At 34.9% G+C, this 20,399-nt stretch overlaps 1 protein-coding gene across 3 annotated transcripts in view; it reads left to right on the top strand.

Moving 5' to 3' along the window:
- TMEM135 (transmembrane protein 135) overlaps positions 1-20,399 on the top strand; it is a 270,360-nt gene that overhangs the window by 24,018 nt on the left and 225,943 nt on the right. For 2 of the 3 annotated variants that reach the window (XM_037010523.2, XM_037010522.2), the window contains exons 2-3: positions 12,879-13,006; positions 15,298-15,390. The exons of the other annotated variant lie outside the window; for it this stretch is intronic. In XM_037010523.2, the coding sequence (XP_036866418.1) occupies positions 12,879-13,006; positions 15,298-15,390 (221 nt within the window). The remainder of the gene's footprint in view (positions 1-12,878; positions 13,007-15,297; positions 15,391-20,399) is intronic. 3 annotated transcript variants of the gene reach the window in all.

Genomic DNA, 20,399 nt, shown 5'->3' with positions numbered 1-20,399 from the left:
AGCCCCAGTCCCAGGTGTGACTCCCCAGGAAAGTTCCACCTCTGTGGCTACTGGCTTTGCACACACAGTGGCTCATGGGTGCTTTCAAGGCATGGGCAGCAACAGAATCTGCATCCATGGTGCAACCCCAGGCCCAGGTGTGGCCCTGGAAAGTCCCACCTCTGTGTCCATGGTGTACTGTGTATTGTGTGCACAGTGATGACCTGCTTGAGGGAAGCTGCCTTCACAGCTACAGGCTTGATGCCTGCAGTGCTGTGGTGGCCAAGGTGCATTCTCCATGGGTTGTTAGCAACTGACTATGTACCCTTTGGGCAGCCGTGTCCTGCATGTGCTCTCTGACAGACACAACTGGGTCTGGGTGTGGGCTTGGAAGCCACCTAGATCAAATATGAAATTGGTGTGTGTGCCCCAAACCTGTTCACCACGTCTCTGTCAATGTGAGGAAGAAGTGCAAACAGTGATGCTTGCCTGACCTCCAATCCTGAGCGAATTATAGCCATTCCCCTGTCAACTGGTGGGTTTAGTCCTATTAATCAGGTTTTTTCATGTATAGTTGAGATGCACTTTAAAGTGCAGCTTTGTTTTCTGTGTGTCGCAGGGTAGCAAATCTGCATCCTGGTCCCTCAGTGATACAATAAAATTGTATGAACATTTTAACAATATTTGTTCTTCAGACCCTGAGTATGGAATATCTTTACATTTGTGTATTCTTTAGGACATAGTTTTATCAACAGTTTAATGTTTTCAGTGTACAGCTCTTATACCTCCTTGCTTAAATTTATTCCTAAGTGTTTTATTCTTCCAGAGGTAATTGTAAATATCTTTAATATCTTTTTCAGCTTGTTTGGTGTGAGTGTATAGAAATACAACTAACTTTTTATGTTGATTTATATCCTGCAACTTTAATGAATTCATTTATTAGCTGTAATAGTCTTTTTGATGGCATTTTGTGGGTTTTCTGTATATAAGATCATGTCATCTGCAAATATAGTTTTACTTCTGCCTTTCAGATTTTTTTTTCCTTGCCTAATTGCTGTTTAGGACTTCCTTTACTAAGTTGAATAAAAGTGGTGAGTGGCCACTCTTATTCCTATTCTTAGAGGAAAAGTTTCATTTTTTTCATTGTTGAATATGATGTTACCTGTGAACTTAACTGTACATGGCTTTTATTATTGAGTTTTATTGAGAGTTTTTAATTATGAAAGGGTATTGAAATTTGTCAAATGCTTTTCCTCCATTTATGAAGATGATCATGATTTTTATCCTTTATCTAGTTAATGTATTGTACCACCATTACTGATTTCACTATGTGGAACCATCCTTGCATAAATCCTACTTGATCACGGTTTATAATCTTCAAAAGTGCTATTAAACTCAGTCTGCTAGTATTTTTGAGAGTTTTGGAATATGTGTTCATCAGGGTTACTGACCTGTAAATTTTTTTTTCTTGTAGTATCCTTATCGAATTTTGGTATCATTGTAATGCTGGCTCATAAAATGAGTTGGAAATATTTCCTTCTCTTCAGTTTTTTGGAGAAGTTTGAGTAGCATTGACATTAAGTCTTTCAATGTGTGTTAGAATTCACCAATGAAGCTCTTAGGTCTTACATTTTTCTTTGTTTTGGAAGTTTTTAGTCATTGACTCAACTGGCTTCATGTTATTGTCTATTCAGATTTTTTATTTCTTCATTATTTGTTCTTGATAGGTTATGTGTTTCTAGGAATTTATTCATTTCTTCTTGGTTATCCAGTTTGCTGGTGTGTAATTGTTTATAGTAGTCTCTTAATGATCCTTTATATTTCTGTGGTGTCAGTTCTAAAATCCCTTCTTTGCTTATAATTTTGAGTCTTCTCTTTTTTATTTAGTCTAGCTACAGGCTTGTCAATTTTATCTTTTCAAAAAACAACCTTTAGTTTTATTGATCTTCTGTATTGTTTCTCTAGTCTCTATTTCATTTATTTCTAATCTGGTTTTCACTGTTTTCTTCCTGCTCCTAATTTTTGGGTTAGTTATTTTTAGAGTATTTTGAGGTACAAAGTTAGGCTATTTGAGATCTTTCTTTTTTCTAAATGTAGGCATTTATTGATACAAACTTTTCTTGTAAAACTGCTTTGCTGTATCCCGAAAGTTTTGATGTGTTGTGTTTCCATTTTCATTTTCATTTGTCTCAAGATATTTTTTAAAATTGTTTTTTACCTATTGGTTTTTCATGAGTATGTTTTTCAATTTCCATATATTTATGTGTTTACAATTTTGTTCCTATTATTGGCTTCTAGTTTCATATTATTGTGGTCAGAAAAACTATTTGATATGACTTCAAACTTCTTAAGTGTTTTTAGACTTCTTTTATGGCCTAACATTATGATCTGTCCTTGAGAATGTCCCATGTAGCTTGAAAAGAATGTGTATTCTGTAGTTGGAAATTTGTGTGGTCCATTTGTCTATAGTGTTGTTCATCCCAAATATTTGTTGATTTACTATCTGGATGATCAATCTATTGTTCAAAGTTGAGTACTGAAGTCTCCTACTGTTATTGCTGTCTTTTTCTTCCTTCAGTTCTGTTAATTGCTTTATATATTTAGGTGTGTCTATGTTAGATGTGTATACATTTACAATTTTTATATCTTCTTGATGGATTGACCCCTTTATCATTATATGATGGCCTTCTCTTTCTCTTGTTAGTTTTTGATTCTGTCTTATATAAATATAGCTACTCCTTCTCTCTTTTGGTTATCATTTGCATAGAATATCTCTTTCCATTCCTTCACTTTAAGTCTAGTGTGTATCCTTAAAGCTAAAATGAGTCTGTAGGAAGCATTTAGTTAGGTCTTTTTAATTTTTTAAAATTCATTTAGCCACTGTGTATCTTTGATAGGATAGTTCCTTTGCATTTAAAGTAATTATTGATAGGTAAGGACTTACTGTTGGTATTTTGTTCATTGCTTTCTGTTTTGTAATTCCCTTCTTCCTTTCTTCCTCTATTGTTTCCTTCCTTTGTAATTTTTTTTTTTTTGGTAGTGGTGTGCTTTGATTTTTAAAAATCTTTTTTGTATCATTGGTAGGTTTTTGCCTTGTGGTTATTGTACCCTTACAAAAAACATATTTAAACAGTCAAAGGTGATAACAACTTTGATCACTTACAAAAACTCTGCCCTTTCCTCCCCCATTTTATGCTTTTGATGTCACAATCTTTTTATATGGTGTATCCATAAGCAAATTATTATAGTTATTTTAAGTATTTCATCTTTTCACCTTTAGAGTTAGTTGATTTACACAGTACTATGACAGCATTAGAGTATTTTGAATTTGACTATATATTTACTTCTACCAGTAAGTTTTATACTTTCATATGTTTTTATAATGCTAATTAGTATCCTTTCACTTCAGCTTGAAGAACTCCATTTAGCATGTCCTCTCAGGCAGGTCTCATGGTGATGAACTCCCTCAGCTTTTGTGTTTTTTGGAAAGATCTTTAACTCTTTTTCCATTTTGTATGACACCTTTACTGGGTAAAGTATTCTTGGTTTGCAGTATATTTTTTTTCAGCACTTGGAATATATCATTCCACTCTTTCCTGGCATACAAGATTTCTGCTAAGAAATCCACTTACATTCTTTTGGGGTTCCTTTAAATGTAAGGAGTTGCTTTTCTCTTACTGCTTTCAAAATTTTCTCTTTGTCTTCGACCTTTGAGATTTTGACTATAGTGTGTCTAGATGAAGATCTCTTTATATTTAATTTATCTTTGGTTTTTTGGCTTCAAGGATCTGGATGTCCATTTCTCTCTCCAGAATAGGGAAGTATTCAGTTATTATTTCTTTAAGTAAGCTTTCAGTCCCATTCTTTTTTCTACTTACTCTGGGACTCCTTCTATGTATATATTAATTATTTTCCTGGCATCCTGTAAGTCTCATAAGTTTTTTTCAGTCTATTTTCCTTTTCTTCCTCTGCTTGGGTAATTAGAGCCTGGCTCCACTGGTATGCATTTTGTTGTGCTTTGGTCCATGGAGGCAGGCATGGTGTCTGGGACTACAGGGTTGGACCTGAAGCCTAGGCCCGTGGGGCAAGCCTGGAGCCTGTGGTTTGGGGAGTTGGCCTGGTGCTGCGATGGTTCAAGAGCCTGAGTTCACAGGGGCACTACTGGCTCTGTGTGGGCTGGCCTGGTGCCTGGTTTCATGGGGGCAGGCTTGGTACTGGGGTTTGTACTGAAGTCGGGTCCTCAGTTCAGTCCTATTCCTCCACTGGGTGAGTGTCTCACTCCACGCTTGGTTGCCTTGGCGTGGGGGTTGGGTGACTTGCGTAATGTGAGATTGTCTTTCCTACTCTCTTCAGTGCATCTTTTCTTATTTCTATGCTCTACCCAGGTGCTGTAGTCTCTTACCTGGAATCCTTAGCTCTTGTGAAGGCATATTCATGCGTAAATAGTTGTTCACATTGATGACTGTGAGGGGATGAGTGCTGGAAACTATTCTGCCATCTTGCTGATTCCTGAGTCATTTAATTCAACCTCTTTATTTAATAAATGAGGGAAACAAGGATCCTTCATAGAAATTGTTAGTCATAGACCTAAGATTAAAAATCATATCTCCTGATTATTTTGTGTTCTACATGCTGATCATTTCTGTTTCTTCTTCAGCTTTTTTTCTGTGGTAATTAATCTCCACCTTGTCATAGCTGTTCCCCTCCCACCAGTTTTACAGATATTACATATGTTTATTGTAAAATGTTTGGAATATACCCAAAAGCAGGAAGAAGATTAAAATAATCTGTTAACCACCATCAGAGATAACCATTGCATAATGTTTGACAATTTGTTCCATATGTTCATTAGAGAATATTGTTTTGTAGTCTGTCTTCTCTTTATATATTCTCATTTATTTTTCCTTGGTCATTAAATAGTCTTTTAAAACTGGGTGATATAAATACAAATAAATACAGTTGTATATTTTAATCATATTACTCTTATGTGCCTTGTTTTAGCTAAGTGTATGCATACTTGGAAAATTCATAAGGAATTAATTAATGTGGAATTACTTGGTCAAAAGCATATGAACATTACAACATTTTTCCTATAAAATATATTCATGAAGGTGTCTGGTGTCTGATAATGATTTTATACATATGTGCATGTGTTCTTAAAATTACTACCTGGCTAGTACAATTATTGTTATTTTATTTGGTTAACTCAGTGCTTCCTAATCTTGTTTCACACTGTAGCATGCTGTGGAATATGTGGAATGTGATAGTAATTGTGTCACATGCTATGGAAAACTGAGATGGTTATTACTCTGCTCTGTTAACTTAGGCTTGACCTGGCTACCGAGACTGTGGAGAAGAGGAGTATTTCAGCCACTTTAAACCTGATTGAAAGCTCTGGGTTAGATCACAGTGATGATAAGGGCCTAGGTTCTTTCCCATGTTTTGTGTCATATTTTCCCTATTTCTCACAAAAAACTGTACAGTTTGGTCTATCAGTGTTGCAGATAGTACAGTTTATTGACTTTACTGTTAGCAGAAATTTAGGTGTTTTGTGGTATTTGTAATTACAGATAGTGCCATGAATATGACATTTGGTGAAATAAGCACTATTTCTCTTGAGCATCTACTCAGGAGTGGAATTGCTGGATCATACAATATAAGTATCCACTTAATTTCATTAGATAATAACAAGTGACTGTGCAATTTTATATTCCCGCCAGCAATGTGTGAAGTAGGAGTTTTTGTTCCAGAAAGTACTTTACATTATCAGATCTTTATATTTTAGTCATTCTAGTGTGTGTGCGTAGTGGTATTTGTTTTGTGCAATTTTCTCATGGCTAATGATGCTGAACGTATTTCATATGCCCATTGGTTGTGCAGGTGACTGCTTTTATTTTTCTTTTAACTTAAATTTTATTTTGAGATAATTGTAGGTTCTTTTATTTTATTGAAGTATCATTGATATATAGTCTTAATTGGTTTCAAATGTACAGTGGTTCAAATGAACAGTGGTTCAGAAGTTGCCCATATTATTAAATCTTCATCCCCTCTAGAGCAGTTGTTATCTGTCAACATAGAAAGATGTTACAGAACCGTTGACTGTATTCTCCATGCTGTGTACTACTGTCTCTGTGACCAGCTTATATTGCGATTGGGAATTATTATGCCCCATTATCTCCCTCACCCTCCCTACTTTCCCAACCCAATCCCTTCCCCTTGATAACCACTAGTCACTTCTCAGTGTCAATGAGTCTACTGCTGTTTTGTTCATTCTGTTTTATTTTGCTTTTATATATCACAAATAAGTAGCATCATACCCTCTAGGTCCATCCATGTTGTTGCAAATGGCAGGATTTCTTGTTATGTCTGAATAATAATCCTTTGTGTATATGTACCACATCTTTATCCATTAATCTGTTGATGGATACTTAGGTTGCTTCCATATTTTGGCTATTGTAAATAATGCAGCAATAAACATAGGGGTGCATATATCTTTTTGAATCAGGGCTTTTGTTTTCTTCAGCTTAATTCCTAGAAGTAGAATTACTGGATTGAATGGTATTTCTATTTTTAGTTTTTTGAGGCCCCTCCATACTGCTTTCCACAGTAGTTGCACCAATTTATATTCCCACCAACAGTGTAGGAGGGTTCCCTTATCTCCACATTCTAACCAACATTTCTTATTTCTTGTCTCTTGGAGATTGGCCGTTCTAACTGGTGTAAGGTGATACCTCACTGTGGTTTTGATTTGCATTTCCCTGATGATTAGTGATGTGCAGTATCTTTTCATGTGCCTGTTGGCCATCTGTATTTCTTCTTTGGAAATATGCCTATTCAGGCCCTCTGCCCATTTTTTAAATTGGGTTGTTTTTTGGGTGTTGAGGCATACTAGTTCTGTATATTTTGGATGTTAACCCCTTATGAGATGAGTTGTTTACAAAAACAAATATATTCTCCCATAATATAGGTTGCCTTTTTGTTCTGCTGCTGCTGTCCTTTGCTGTATAGAAGCTTTTTTAGTTTGATGTAGTCCCACTTGTTCAGTTTTGATTTTATTTCTTTTGTCTGACGAGATCTGTCCAGGAAAAAATTGCTCATACTTACATTCAAGAGATTTTTGCTTATGTTTTCTTCTAAGAGTTTTATTGTTTCATGATTTACATTCAGGTCTTTGATCCATTTCAAGTTTACTTTTGAGTATGGAGTTAGGCAGTAATCCAGTTTCATTCTCTTGCATGCATCTGTCAAGTTTTCCTAACACAAGCTGTTGAAGAGGCTCCCTTTTCCCCACTGTATATTCATGACTCCTTTATTGTATATTAATTGACCATATATGTGTGAGTTTATATATGGGCTCTCTGTTCTGTTTCATTCATTTACAGGTCTGTTTTTGTGCCAGTACTGTACTATTTTGATTATATAGCTTTGTAGTATAGCTTGAAGTCAGGGAGCATAATCCTCCAGCTTTGTTCTTCTTTCTCAGGATTTCTTTGGCTATTCAGAGTCTTTTGTGGTTCTATATGAATTTTAAAACTATTTGTTACAGTTCATTGAAAAGTGCTGTTGGTGTTCTGATAGGGATTGCATTGAATCTGTAAATTGATTTGGACAATATGGCCACTTTGACAACATCCTTCTTATCCACTAGCACAGGATAAATTTCTACTTATTTGTGCCTTCTTTAATTTCTCTACTGAGTGTCTTACAGTCTTCAGAATGCAGGACTTTCACTTCCTTGGTTAGGTTTATTCCTAGGTATTTTATTCTTTTTGTTGAAATTGTAAATGGAGTTGTTTTCCTGATTTCTTTTTGTGATAGTTCAGTGTTAGTATACAGGAATGCAAGAGATTTCTGTGTATTAATTTTGTATCTTGCAACTTTGTTGAATACAGTTATTAGTTCTGATAGTTTTTTGGTGGAGTCTTTAGGTTTTTTTATGTATAATATCATGTCATCTGCAAATAGTGACAGTTTAACTTCTTCCTTACCAACTTGGATGCCTTTTATCTCTTTTTGTTGCCTGATTGCTGTGGCTAGGACCTCCCCTCCAGTACTATGTTTAAAAAAAGTGAGGAGAGTGGACATCCTTGTCTTTCTTCCTGATCTTAGAGGAAAAGCTTTCAGCTTTTTGCCATTGAGTGTGATGTTAGTTGTGTGTTTGTTATATATGGCCTTTATTATGTTTAGATATGTTCCCTCTACCCATTTTGTTGAGAGTTTTAATTTGAATAGGTGTTGAATTTTGTTAAATGCTTTTTCAGCATCTATTGAGATGATCTTGTGGGTTTGTCCTTTTTGTTAATGTGGTGTATGATATTGATCGATTTATGAATATTAAACCATCTTTTTTGAATCCCTGGAATAAATCCCTCTTGGTCATGATGGATGACCCTTTTGATGTATTTTTGAATTTCATTTGCTAATATTTTGTTGAGGATTTTTGCATCTATGATCATCAGGGCATTAGTCTATAATTTTCTTTTTTTGTGGAGTCTTTGCTTGTTTTTGGTATTAGAGTGATGCTGGCCTCATGTCTTTTTCTGGTTTTGATATTAGAGTTTGGAAGTATTCCCTTTTCTACTTCTTGGAATACTTTAAGAAGGAAGGGTATTAGCTCTTCTTTAAATGTTTGGTAGTATTCAGCTTTGGAGCCATCTGGTCCTGGACTTGTGTTTGTTGGGAGTTTTTGATTACCAATTCAGTTTCATTGCTGGTGATTGGTCTGTTCAGATTTTCTTTTTCTTCCTGGGTCAGTCTTGGAAGGTTGTATTTTTCTAGGAAGTTGTCCATTTTTCTAGGCTGTACAATTTATTGGCATATAATTTTTCATATTCTCTAATAATTCTTTGTATTTCTGTGACATCCATTGTGACTATTCCTTCTTTGCTACTGATTTTGTTTGTGTCCTCTTTCTTTTTTTCTTGATAAGTCTGGCTAGAGGTTTATCTATTTTGTTTATTTTCTCAAAGAACTAGTTCTTGGTTTCATTGATTTTTTTTTTCTGATTTTTATCTTCTGTATATTATTTATCTCTGCTCTGATCTTTATTATGTTCCTCTTTATAGTAACTGGGTTTTATTTGTTCTTTTTCTAGTTTCTTTAATTGTGAGTTGAGATTGTTTATTTGGGATTGTTGTTTCTTGAGGTAGATCTGTGTTGCTTTGAACTTCCCTCTTCGATTGGCCTTTGTGGCATCCCACAAATAATGGACTGTTGAATTTTTGTTTTCATTTGTCTCCATGTATTGCTTGATTTCATCAATTGTTTGGAAGCTTGTTTAGCTTTCATGTGTTTGTAGGCTTTTTTTGTTTTCTTTGTGTAATTCTAGTTTCATACCATTGTGGTCTGAGAAGCTATTTGATACAATTTCAATCTCTTTGAATTTATTGAGGCTCTTTTTGTGACCTAGTATGTGATCTCTTATGGAGTACCTTCCATGTACATTTGAGAAAAATGTGTATCCTGCTGTTTTTGTGTGGAATGTTCTTTAGGTATCTGTTAAGTCCAACTGTTATACAGAATTTTTCAGTGCCTCTGTTTCCTTATTTATTTTCTGTCTAGTTGATATGTCTTATTGATGTGAGAAGTATTTTAAAGTCTCCTAAAATGAGTATGTTGCATTCTATTTCCCCTTTAATTCTGTTAGTATTTGTTTCACATATTTAGGTGCTCCTATAATAGGTGCATAGATATTTATAATGGCTGTATCTTCTTGTTGGACTGCCCCCTTTTTGTTATGTAATGTCCTTCTTTATCTCTTGTTACTTTCTTTGTTTGAAATCAGTTTTGTCTAAGTATTGCTACTCCTGCTTTTTTCTCCCTATTAGTTGCATGAAATATCTTTTTCCATCCCTTTACTTTTAGTCTGTTTATGTCTTTGCGCCTAAAACAAGTTTCCTGTAGCAGCAGATAGATAGATCTCGTTTCTTTATCTGTTCTGCCACTCTCTTTCTTTTGATTGGTGGATTCAGTCCATTTACATTTAAGGTGTATTTCAGTCCATTTACATTGGATTGGTTACACAGCTCTCTTATTATTCTTATTAATCTTTCATTCCTAGAGGTCCTCTTTTCTCTCTGTTTCTCAGCTTTGTTGTTTTTCTGTTCTCTAATTTCTATCTTGTTGTCTCCTCTATTTGCAGCAGTCTATTCATTCACTCCATTGTATATTTCATTTCATTTACTGTATTCTTCAGCTCTGAGTAGCTGCTTTTCAGCTTTTCTCTTTGCTGTCACCCTCCCTGAGATCTTCAATACTTTTCTGCAGATGAGTGAGCATATTTATGACTTTTATTTTGAAATCTTTGTTAAAGAAGATTGGTGATCTCTGTTCCATTTAGCCCTCTTTGTGGTGACTTGTCCTGTACTTTTGTTTGGAACTTACTTTTCTGCCTTCTCATTTTGTCAGTGTTTCTGTGTTTCTTCCTTTGTATTAGATGGATCTGCTATGCTTCCTGATCTAGAGAGTAATGGCTTCATGAAGAAAGTGTCCTGTGCAGCTCAGAAGCCCAGGAAGCTTTCCTCTTCAGTGCCCAGCTCTCCTTTGTCGTGGAGCCTCAGTTGCTGTTGGTGGGCAATGGTTGGGCCACTTTTCTGTCTGTCTGCTGGCAGTGGTTTATGTCATTCTGTTGAGGGCATCAGTTTGCTGCAGCTGGCCCTTTGTGGTCAGAGCAATGGCTTCTGAGATTGTTGTGGGCAGAGTCACCCTCTGCCTGCCCTAGAGCAGTGGTGGGGCTACTGGGTGAACAGGGCACGGTGAGCTGCACAGTGGCAGGGTTCATGGGCAGGGAGTGGCTAGTTAGTGGGAGTGCCTGCAGGTGCTGGGAGGCGGCAAGTTGTGCTTGGGCATGTGGCTGCTGCATAAAGTCAAGGTTGTCTCCTAGAGGCAGCAGGGCACACAGCAGTGGGCTTGGCCACCTGTGGGGAGGAAGGAGCTTTGGAGGCTGGCTCCTCTAAGTACTTGTCTAATTGGGTTGAAACAGGTTGGAGAAGGCTGGGGGAGTCTCCCTTTGCCGGCCAGGCAGCAAAGTCTGATGCTGCCAGACCGAGTGTGCTGGTGTGGTGTGCAGCAAAGTGTCCTGGGGCTGAGCAAGGGTGATGGAGCATCTGGGGCTCCTGTGTGCTTGACCTGTTGGGCCTGACGGAGGGCTGGGTTGGGGGGTAAACTCCACCTGCCCTTTCTCCTGCAGAGAGAGCTCCACCCAGCCGTGGTTCCCCTGGCACTCCTCCCACTGCTGGGAAGTCTTTTAAACTGCTGCCTCTGTGTTGGGTCTCAGTAGGATCAGAAGAGCATGCCTGTCCTCCACAAGTGGCTGAAGTCTCTGCCTCCCAGAGTGTTCCAACCGTCCCTGGTGTCCAGTCCTTCTAATCACTAGAACTCAGTGTAATGTGGGCTTGTGTTCCTGGAGCAGATCTCTAGGGCCAGGTGTGCAGAGTTCCTGGGTGCCTGTCCCCTCCACTCTCCATTCCTCTTACTTCTGCCTCTGGGCTGGGATTGGGGAAGGGCTTGGGTCCCACTCAGTGGTGGCTCTGCCACTTTACCCTTTCTGTGTGGTCTCTTCACCAGGTGTAGGCAGTCTGTTCTGTAGTTTTTAGGTCGTTTTCAGCTTTAGTTGTGTCTTTGATGTGTGTGTGTGTGAGAGGGAAGGCTTCTGCCTTGCCTTCTTACTCTGGCATCTTTTTTCCCTGTCCTTAGCCAAATGAAAACTTTTCTAGTCTTCCTTCTCTCAAGTCAGGATTGCCCTTTCTTACATCCCCTTCTCATTCCCTAATCATGTTGTTTTAACTTGTTCCTTTGATATATTGTTTCATCATGATGGAAAGTGTTCCTCCAGTGACCTGTGAGGATTCTGCTATTCTTCCAAATCTAGCTCATATCCCCTTCTCCATGAAACTGCTGCCTAATCTGTGTTAAACTCACTCTTTGCTAAACTTCCAAGGCACTTTGTATTATATTATTAACATTTAATCATCCCTTAATATCTGTAGCCATATCATATTATGTTATGATTTGTATTCTTTTAATTTCCTATAGCATTAATAGTGAACTCAATAAATACTTAGATTTCATGTCTTGAAGTTTATCTCAGGGCTTTTTCTTTTGTGTTTGTTTTAATCTCTAAAGTTTTCTTTTAAATTGAAAGTTCACACACATAAAAACCCTAAAATGAAATGTGTTCTCAATCAAAATTTGAAATATAAGTCATGAGGATTTATAGATTGATAATCTTTATAAAATATTTCTTTCATAAATTTATGCAGTCCTCTACACAGGAAATTGTTTCTGTTTTTGTGTTTTTGTAGCATGTGGTACCTACCTGTATTATACTAGATTCTCAGTATTCATTTTTCAGGTTTTTTCTTTTTAAATGAGCTCCATTCAGTAAGCCAGAAATCATTACTTTTATATTTTCCTTTTTTTAAAAATACTATAGAATGGTTTTTGTCACACAGTAGTTGTGTTTGAATAACTGAATGAATTTTTCTGGTTTCTGTCTCTGAGGTTCTCTGATATCCAGGTGATAATATCTGTAATGTAGTTTTATTTAGCATTCAATTTCTATTTGAATTGTAGTTTTCCATTTAAAAAGTGTATTTTATTTCTCAGCTAAAAACTGTTCCTAAGGCAGTATAAATACTTAGCTCAACATTTGGGGGTTACTCTTCAATAACCCAGGTTGTAATTTCCTGGTGCATATTTTACCTGTTACAGTAAATTAAAATTAAATTACATGTTTTCCTTTCTGTCCCAGAAATTGCAGTTTTATAGAGGAGCCAGTAAAATACCAGGGTTTTATTTTAACTTAAAAATATGTGCTATTATTTAGTAGCATCCACATAAGAGCTAATTTAAATAGGAAAAGTTGGTTGGATTAAACAAAAAAGATTTTCTCTTTCCAGATTGCAGCAGTTCTCCGGAAACGAAAATTAGACTATTATTTACACAAACTACTCCCTGAGATCCTCCAATCTGCTTCATTTCTGACTGCTAATGGGGCCTTGTATATGGCTTTCTTTTGCATTTTAAGGTTGGTACCTTAATCACCATTGGAGGTTAATACAGATTCCTTTGCTGAAACTGAAACAAGCAGATATTTAGATAAATGTTGTATAGGTCATTGCTGCTTGCATATTTTTTCTGTTAAATGACATTTATTTATCTCAAGAAAGCTTGTAAAACCAGGTGTTGTGGGACTTTTGGCCTAAAGATGTAATATAAACTTGAAATTATTGCTATGATTATATAACAAATATGTTTTAACATCTACATTTTCTGAGGCATACTGTGTTTATTTACCAAGTTGAGCGTTTCTTAATTTTTCAGTTTCATAGATCAGGAATTCAAAGCAATTATCTGTGATATAGGTTAGTCCATATACAGTGAACAAACTTCAAAAGGACTATAAAATGCTGGTGTTATGTAACAAACAATAAGTTAACTTCTGGCATATCCTACTGATGAAACTTTTGATCTTGATTCATTCTTTCATACGTTACCTATGTCACATGCTTCGTACAATACACATGCAATAAGAATTAAATTTTTCATGCTGTGATACACCTAACATGTTCATTAAATATTTACTTTTTCTTTTTCTCCACTGATAGTTGAAAACCTAAACTAGTGTTGTCTTTTAAACTTGTCAAGTTAAAATACTAACTTCACATTATCCTTATATTAGTGTTACCCAGTGTGCCCAAAATAGTTCTGTAGGTATGTTTTAACTGCAATTAAAAATTGAGTTTCCAAATATCTTTTATAGTTTTTTTCCCCTCTGATGTTAATATCCATAAGCTTTAGAGTATAATTGATACTCTATTATAAAAATAATTGATAAGTTTTATTCTATTGAGTAAATCATGCCTTTAAATTGACTTAAAAATATGTATAAGAAACTATTATGTGGTCTCTGGAAAGTTTCTATACTCATTAAAACTCAAAATAAAGTTATGACTAGGTTTTAAAAATCGCAATAATAATAAATTCCTATTGCAACCTATTTATGTTTTTTTATGTTCTGTTTAGTTAAGTTGTGGAAATATAAAATACTTATAACGTCTGTGTTCCTCCTGTAACTGACACCTTGAGTTATTTTCCCTTAATTTTTAGTAAATTTTAAAATTTACTAACAATTTACTAAATTGTTGAATCCTTTGTGGATTTTATATTGGAGGGAGGTCCACCTCCAGTCTTCTCAGGCAGAAGGTTTCTGATGTCCCTTTCAGAAACACCCATGTTATAAATACTCAGTAGGTTTTCTAATTCTTTTAAAGCTAAGCTTCAATTAAAAAGACCATTTCATCTGTGATTCTTGATCCTTATCTGTACATATATGTATTTTTTCCTATAATTCCCATTTAGCCATCTACCAACTTTGTTCAGATAATTTCTGATCATTTTTATGTGCTGCTTTTCCCTTAGAAATTTATTGTCTTTGAAAATAAAAAGAAATCTTTCTAACCTCTCCAAAGTTATTTTTTTCTCCTTAAAAATCCAAGCAGCTAATGGCCATTTATAATATGTGAGACACTATGTAGATTCTTACTTTCAAGGGATGTAGTCTCTTAAATGAAAAATGGTCTGTACATGTAACAAAAGAAATATAAAACACCTTAGTAGCTGCTGTAGGAAAAAGTTGTTAAGGGCTGTAGAAGCCAAGGAGGAGAGACATTTGTTGAGTATCATGTATTAAAAAATAGTAGTAGTAAAAATAGTACTAATAGCTGACATTTTCTGAGTACTTTGGTGTCCATGCATGGTGATGGGAAATAGCTCATGAAGCCCTCGTAACAACTATATGAGGTATGTAAGATTATTATATCCGTTTGGTAGATAAGAGGACTGAGAATGTAAAGGGTTTGTATTGTGAACGATGTTGGATCCAGGGAATGTCTAGATGAATATGACTAAGTCATGGGAAGGAGGGATGCTTGTTAGTGTGCTGTCGTAGTGACCTGAATAGGAGATGGTGAGGAACTTAACCAAGGCAGGGGCAGTGGGTTGGAGAGAAATTTGAGAGATACATTGTGTTGGAAACATTTCATGGCATGATTTAATATATGGGGTAGAGGAGGAGGAGAAGCCAAGGATGTCTCAAAGTGTCACACATAGGTGGATAGTTGTCGATGTCACTAACCTAGGAAAATAGAGAGCAAGGACATGGGGATACATAGGGTAGAGAGCTAGTTTTGGACATGTTGAATTTGCTGTGGGTCATTTAGATAGAGGGTGGACAGAGAATGGGAACTTACATTCATAATAACTGAAATGACCAACCAACTAGAAATTTCACTCAAACATTCCAAATTTGCATTTCAGGAAGATACTTGGAAAATTCTACTCATGGAGTCCTGGCTTTGGTGCCGCTTTGCCAGCATCTTATGTGGCAATTCTAATTGAAAGGAAAAGCAGGTAAAATTTTATTTATCTACCTATTTAATAGAACTGATTTACTATCTCCTACCCCAGCTTAAAAAAATTTTTTTTATCATTCATTGAAATCCAGGTATAAGAAATAGTTCCACATGTTTTTCAGTTTTGCAAATTTTTGATGGAAAATTTAACTTTATACTAATATGATTTATGTTCACTAAGCCTATAAAAATATAAAAGTTGACATTATAGAGCAGTAACACCCAGTAGTCTTTGTTTACTAAAAAGAATGTTCACTAATGAATGCAAACTAGAACATGGCATGCACAAGTTATAATTAAAGATATTTTCCTTTAACAAAATACCATTATCACACCTGAGAAAATTAACAGTAGTTCTTTATTATCATCTAGATCTGTAATTTACTTCAGGCTTATTGAGTGACCTCTGTTAAATCAGTTACTATTTTTAAAACATCATCTCATTTAAAAGTGTATTTTCATTTTTGTCAACCTGAAAATGTTCCATGTGAAATAATAAGATTTTCATAAAGTGCTACAAACTGTTATGTAAATTGTTCAGTCAGGTAAACAGTTGAGGTTAAAGTTGTTACATAAAAGAATTTTTGCCCTATTATGAGTAACTATTTTTATGGCTGAGAATTGCTTTGATTCTATATTTATCCCACAGAATCAAGATGGGGTCATGTATAAATCAAGGGGTCATGTATTATTCAAGAATGGGGTCATCTTTCAGTTTATAAAGATGTTTATTATAATCATTGATTCCCTAGTAAGAATATAGATAAATCTTACCAGGTAACCAAATATTTACTTATCTACCTGAAGCAATTTTTAGTGTCTTGTTGTAAATGTAATAATATCTAAATTTGTGTGGTTCTCTGTTTGATTATATCATAATACTTTTGGATTGTTAAAATTATTAAAATAAAAGGACTGGTAGATATTATTACATAGTCAGTAGATATTATTACATATCTACCATTAATACTGGTAGATATTGTCTAGCATAGTCAATCTGTATTGCTAGACATGTAGATTTCCCCACCTGATAGGACAGTACAGAATACTTGTTAGGAGTGTGGATTCTGGAGCTGCACCATCTGGCTTAGGAGACTGGCTCTGCCACTTATTGTGTGACTTCTATGGTTTATTCCTTGCCTGAAAAATGGAGATAGTGATAATCTGCTCATATGGTTGTCTAGAGAATTAAATGAGTTAATATATGTAGAAGTGCTTAGAACACAGCTAAGTAATAAGTATAATTATTTTTTCTCATAAGTAGTAATAGAGTTACTCTGGTGATTGTAACTTCCCAATCAATTTTAAAAGGTGAACACTGTTTTCAGAAATATGATTTCAGAATATGTTCCTCATACATGAAACTTAAAAGATGCTTTAAACTAAGTTTACTCAGATTTATGTACTTTTAGCACTTGAATAATAAGATAGCATTTTTTAAGTTATTTGTCTGCTTTCAACAAAATGTTGAGATACATTACCTGAAGTCAACAGTTGTTAACATTTTGCCATTTTTACATTATTTATATGTGATTATATATATATGAGTATGTGTGGTTTTGTGTGTGTGTGTGTGTGTGTGTGTGGAAGTGCATTAAGACACCATAATACTTTACTTCTAAATAGTTCAGCATCCAAATTATAAAATAAGGATATTTTCCAGTGTAATTACAACACTGTTATCACACATAAGGAAATTAAAGTCATTCCCTCATATCACCTAATCCATACTGTCTTAAAATGCTTTCATAGCTGTTTTTTTGATCCAGAATATAGTCAAAGTTTATGTATGGTGGTGTATTACTCTATGTCTTTTTATCTAGGTTAATCTTCCATGTTTTTCCCCCCTGGCATTGACTTACTAGCATGACCAGGCCAGTTGTCTTGTATGCATAAAACACTTCTGATTTTGTCTGAATTTTTTCCTCATGTAATTGTTTAATTGGCTCATATAGCTCATGTATTTTCTATAAATTGAAGTTCAGTCTAAATACTTGATTAGAGTTAAGCATTCTTGGTAAGAATATACTCCACAGATGATGCTTACACCATCAGGAGGTCCATAGTTCCAAGTGGTTCCAAGTTTGAATATGTGATTAAAGTAGTAATCACCAGATCTTTCCAATAAATCTATTATTTATGGTGAATTAGGTGAATGGATTTCCTCACATTCCACCATCCTTGCTTTACTGGAATGAACCTCAGTTGATCATGACATCACTGTTTGTGAGATTAGCTAGTTGTATGTGTATGAGTGTGTGTGTATTCTTTATCAGGTTTGAGTATCATTTATATGATAAAATATCTTAGAAGTTTTCATTCTTTTTTCTTGCTCTGGAAGTTTAAGTAGCAGTGAATTTTCTGGCCTGTTGAGTATTTGACTCGTTCCTCTGTGAAACATCTTGGCCACGGTGACTTTTGGTTGTGGTAGTTCTTAGAAAAAGTTAACCAGTTTCTTCTATGGAAATCGGTCTATTTAAACTTTCAATGTACTTAACAGGAAAAGTTTTTAGTAAGTTTTTCTAACAGCTAGAGTGGTATCCATTTCTTCAAATTATCCATTTCCCAGAAATTATCCATTATATAAAGATTTTTATATTTATTTACATGGAGTTGTACAAAGTCTGTCATGTTTGATTTTCAACGGTTATTTCTCCACTTGTTATGTATTTTGTATAATTGTGTCATTTCCCCTCTTTATTAAATTAGCTAATAATCTTTTTGACTTTTTTCAATGAATCATTTTATTTATTAGTCCTGGTTTTTGATTTTCTAATTCAATTTTTGTTTTTATTGTTTTTTTCCTTCTACTTTTTTTTGGCTAATTTGCCTGCTTTTTTAAACCTTTTTAGTTTGATGTTTATTTATTTTAATGTTTTAAGTTCTGTAGATATGAGTATTTAAAGCTATGAATTTTCTTCTGATCAGTGCTTTAATTCTACCCTATAGATTCTAATATATAGTATTTCCATTAATATCATTTATCAGAAGTTTTGCAATTTTAGTTTGTATTTTTGCTTTGATATAAGAATTATTTTGAAGAGAGCTTAAGAAGATGGAAGGGCCCGTTTGTTATTTCTAGTTTTATTGCCTTCTTATCTGAGAAGGTTGTTTGTATTATTTTTTCTGTATGAAACTTACAGATTTATACCCAAGTTTTGTGACTATTTTATGAATGTTTGAAAGAAAGGTGCATTCTCTTTTATATACAAGTTCAAAGGTTGATAGATAGCCATAGGATCTATGCTACTGGTTATGTTTTTTAGGTTGTATTTTCCTTTTAAGGTGGGATTTCTGGTGTTAGAAAGTATATTCTTCATTTCATTTAATGCCTTTTGGCTTGAGGTTCTATACTTTGGTTATCTTTCTTTTTGCTTGTATTTGCCTAGTATGTTTTTACCTTCCTGAAACACTTTATGTGTCTTTTTCATGTACAGCAAAGATTTCATTCTTTTTCTATTGCTGAGTAGTATTCCATTGTGTGTATGTGTATCTTCTTCATCATTTCTTCTTTATCCATTCGTTTAATAATAGACACTTAGCTTCCTTCCATATCTTGGCTATTGTAAATAATACTTCAGTGAATATAAGGGTGCATATATCTTTTTGAATTGGTGTTTTTATTTTCTTTGGATAAATACCCAGAAGTGGAATTGCTGGATGGTAGTTATATTTTAAAGTTTTGAAGAACTTCTGTACTGTTTTCCATAGTGGCTGTACCAGTTTTCATTCCCACCAGCAGTGCACAAAGCTTTCCTTTTCTCCCCATCTTTGCCAACACTTGTTATTTCTTGTCTTTTTCATAATAGCTGTTCTGACAGATATGAGATGGTATTTTATTGTGGTTTTGATTTGCATTTCCCTGATGATTTGTGATGTTGAACACCTTTTCATGTGTCTCTTGGCCATTTGTATGTCTTTGGAGAAATGTCTGTTCAGGTCTTCTGCCCATTTTTTGATTGGATTTTTTTTTTTTTTGTATTGAGTTGTGAGAGCTCTTTATATATTTTGGATATTAACCCCTTATTGGTCATATCATTTACAAGTATTTTCTCCCATTCAGTAGGCTGTCTTTTCCTTTTGTTGATGGTTTCCTTTGCTGTGCAAAGCTTTTTTAGTTTGATGTAGTCCCCTTTGTTTATTTTTGCTTTTGTGGCTCTTGCCTGAGGAGATAGATCCAAAAAAAATACTGTAAGACCAATGTCAAAGAGATTACTGCCTATGTTTTCTTCTAGTTTTATGATTTCTGGTCTTATAGTTAAGTCTTTAATCCATTTTGAGTTTATTTTGGTGCATGGCATATGAAAGTGGTCCATTTTCATTCTATTTCATGTTGTCCACTTTTCCCAACATCATTTATTGAAGAGATGTCTTTTCCCCATTGTATATTTTTGCCTCCTTTGTCAAAGACTAATTGACCATATTAGCAGGGGTTTATTTCAGGATTCTATGTTCTTTTCTATTGATTTGTGTATCTATTTTTGTGCCAGTACCATAATGTTTTGATTATTAAAAAATACACGTTTAATATAAAGACACAGGTGCTTGAAATTAATTAGAAGAAAAATATATACTATGCAAACAGTAAAAGAAGGCTGAAATAGTTGTAGTAATACTAAATAAAATGTAATTTGAAACAAAGAAAATCTGAGCTGTAGAGGCACATTTAATTTTTTTAAAAATAATTTTTTATTAAGGTATGATTGATATACACTCTTATGAAGGTTTCACATGAAAAAACAATGTGGTTACTACATTTACCCATATTATCAAGTCCCCACCGATACCCCAATGCAGGCACTGTCCATCAGTGCAGCAAGTTGGCAGAGATCCACTATGTCCCTTCTCTGTGATACACTGTTCTCCCCGTGATCCCCCACACCATGTGTACTAAACATAATACCGGTCAGTCCCCTTCTCCCTCCCTCCCCACCCACCCTCCCACACCCCTCTTCTTTGGTAACCACTAGTTCATTCTTGGAGTCTCTGAGTCTATGAGGCACATTT

The sequence above is a fragment of the Manis javanica genome, chromosome 11 (assembly GCF_040802235.1).
Source record: "Manis javanica isolate MJ-LG chromosome 11, MJ_LKY, whole genome shotgun sequence".
Classification (NCBI taxonomy): domain Eukaryota; kingdom Metazoa; phylum Chordata; class Mammalia; order Pholidota; family Manidae; genus Manis; species Manis javanica.
Note: the sequence above shows the minus strand (reverse complement) of the source record. Positions and strands in the feature narration are given on the sequence as shown.